The sequence below is a fragment of the Primulina huaijiensis genome, chromosome 8 (genome assembly GCF_012295235.1).
Source record: "Primulina huaijiensis isolate GDHJ02 chromosome 8, ASM1229523v2, whole genome shotgun sequence".
In the NCBI taxonomy this organism is placed as follows: Eukaryota; Viridiplantae; Streptophyta; class Magnoliopsida; order Lamiales; family Gesneriaceae; genus Primulina; species Primulina huaijiensis.
This window is the reverse complement of record NC_133313.1, coordinates 21,960,892-21,962,811: the sequence shown is the minus strand read 5'-3', so window position 1 is coordinate 21,962,811 and position 1,920 is coordinate 21,960,892. Positions and strand designations below refer to the sequence as shown.

At 39.3% G+C, this 1,920-nt stretch overlaps 1 protein-coding gene across 1 annotated transcript; it reads right to left on the bottom strand.

Moving 5' to 3' along the window:
* Positions 1-245: 245 nt before the first annotated feature.
* Positions 246-1,427, bottom strand: LOC140983233 (dof zinc finger protein DOF3.4-like). Its single transcript, XM_073450190.1, has one exon. It carries the CDS (start codon positions 1,244-1,246, stop codon positions 542-544), a length of 705 nt encoding a protein of 234 aa, XP_073306291.1. The 5' UTR covers positions 1,247-1,427; the 3' UTR covers positions 246-541.
* Positions 1,428-1,920: the final 493 nt, after the last annotated feature.

Genomic DNA, 1,920 nt, shown 5'->3' with positions numbered 1-1,920 from the left:
TACATTCTTTTCTTGACCGTTCAAAAGCAGATATTATTACAACGTTTCTCGTGTTCATCGAGTCCAGCCTAACTATTTTTCCCGTACAGATGCAAACCAATCAAATGCAAATTATATTTTTAATACTGGATTATGGCTTAATTATCGAGTTAGTTTTACAGGCAAATTTAACATTTCAGAACCAAATAGTGGTTAAGTTGTTCAACTTGTATGGCAAAGGAAAGACTGAAGGCGAATGGAACTAGTTCACCGAAACGAAGAACAAGCTATATTTTTACCGGAACTTATATGATATGTAAGTCGAAGAAAATTTGATTCTAAAAATTCGAATTTTGTCTGTGTAATAAAAGTTTGAGATTTAACCCCTAATCTTTAATTAAGATCTTCAAAAGCATTTTCACATAATCCCTTGAGCCAAAATATGAGAATGGCCTCCTTTCTGTAATGCTAATATTCTTACGACTAGATTCCACAAGTACTTGGTTAGACCCATAAAACACGAGAAAAATATCTTGTTCAGGCCATTTCCATTCTTTTCAGTTCACTTGAGAGCTTTGGCTGGAGCGGGAATACCGAGGTCCGGCCAAGAAAAGCAATCACCGTCGTCATTGCCACCAGCCATCCGCCACGTGTTGCTACCCGGAGACTCGGACACAGAACCATTAATTACTCCGGTCATATGCTCCAAGGGCCATTCCAACATATCAAGCCCATAATCCAGGCCCGCACTGATCCCGACCCCGTACATATTTGACCGGAAAATCTCATCAGTTGTTTCCATATGTCCGTCCAACCAAGAACTCGAATTCACAGAATCTGTCCGTCCAGCAGCCTCGTTCAAGTTCACTTCCTCGGGGGGTCCAGACAGGGGACCTTGACGAGGATTTGTAATCAACCCGTTAAGGGTTCGAGTTTTCGCCGTCTCCTCTTTCTCCGTACTGCAAGATACCAGACGGGCGGTGCTTGCTGGGGAGGCGCTAGTCAGTGTACTTGGGGCTATGCGGGGGCGTTTGTTCGAGGAATGGGCCTTGCGAGTACCTCCGCCGACGGGTACGTTGCGCAGCGAGCCACCTCGGGTCCAGTACCGGTGGCATGACTTGCAGAAGTGCCGGGGCTGGGAGAGATTATAGTTGTTGTAGTAGCAAAATTTAGTGTTGGTGGATTCGCAGCGTGGACACTGAAACTGCTCCACCTCCGTTCGGGTCCCTTGACGATATAGGGCCCGGTCACCGGATTCTGATGCCATTTCCAGTGCTTTCGAGTGGGGTGTCGTGGTTTCTTCTTGTTTTGTCTGGTTTTCAGGTGGGGGGAGAAAAGAATCCTAGTAAGCAGATATGTACAAGAGTTTACAGAAATAATCTTTTAAGCGGAAAATGTGTGTATATATAAATAATATCATATATCATTTATCAATCATAATATCAGAGGGGAAATATTTCGAGCATTGTGCTTTATAATGATTTTTTAATATAAAATTTTTTCAAAATAATTTTAAACATGCAATTTATTTTAAGAATATCATGAATTTTTTTTTAGATAATAAACCTTCCATTAAGACTATTGTAAAAAGTCACAATATACGATATTAGAAAGAAAACAAAAAAGTGATACATAATTAAATCATTCGAAACTAGACTCATAGTTTGATGATTTACTAGCTAGATCATGATGTGCATCTTCATTTGTCGATTTTCTCATATGTTATAAATATAAAAAAAATCGGAGATCCAAAAAATGATTATATTTCTAATATGTGAGTTCTTTCATATCCTAGATTATCACTTAGTTGATTTACTATTTGAACGGCCTAAAGGGAATTCGAAAAAATACATATATTGATAAACTCGCGATGCAAACAAAAGTTCTTACCAAATGAATGTCTATCAATTCTGCATCTTTCACCCAATTCGAATATCTTAT

Bases quoted from the DNA above. Each gene is read 5' to 3' on its own strand.
- LOC140983233 (XM_073450190.1), bottom strand. From the start codon at position 1,246: ATGGCATCAGAATCCGGTGACCGGGCCCTATATCGTCAAGGGACCCGA.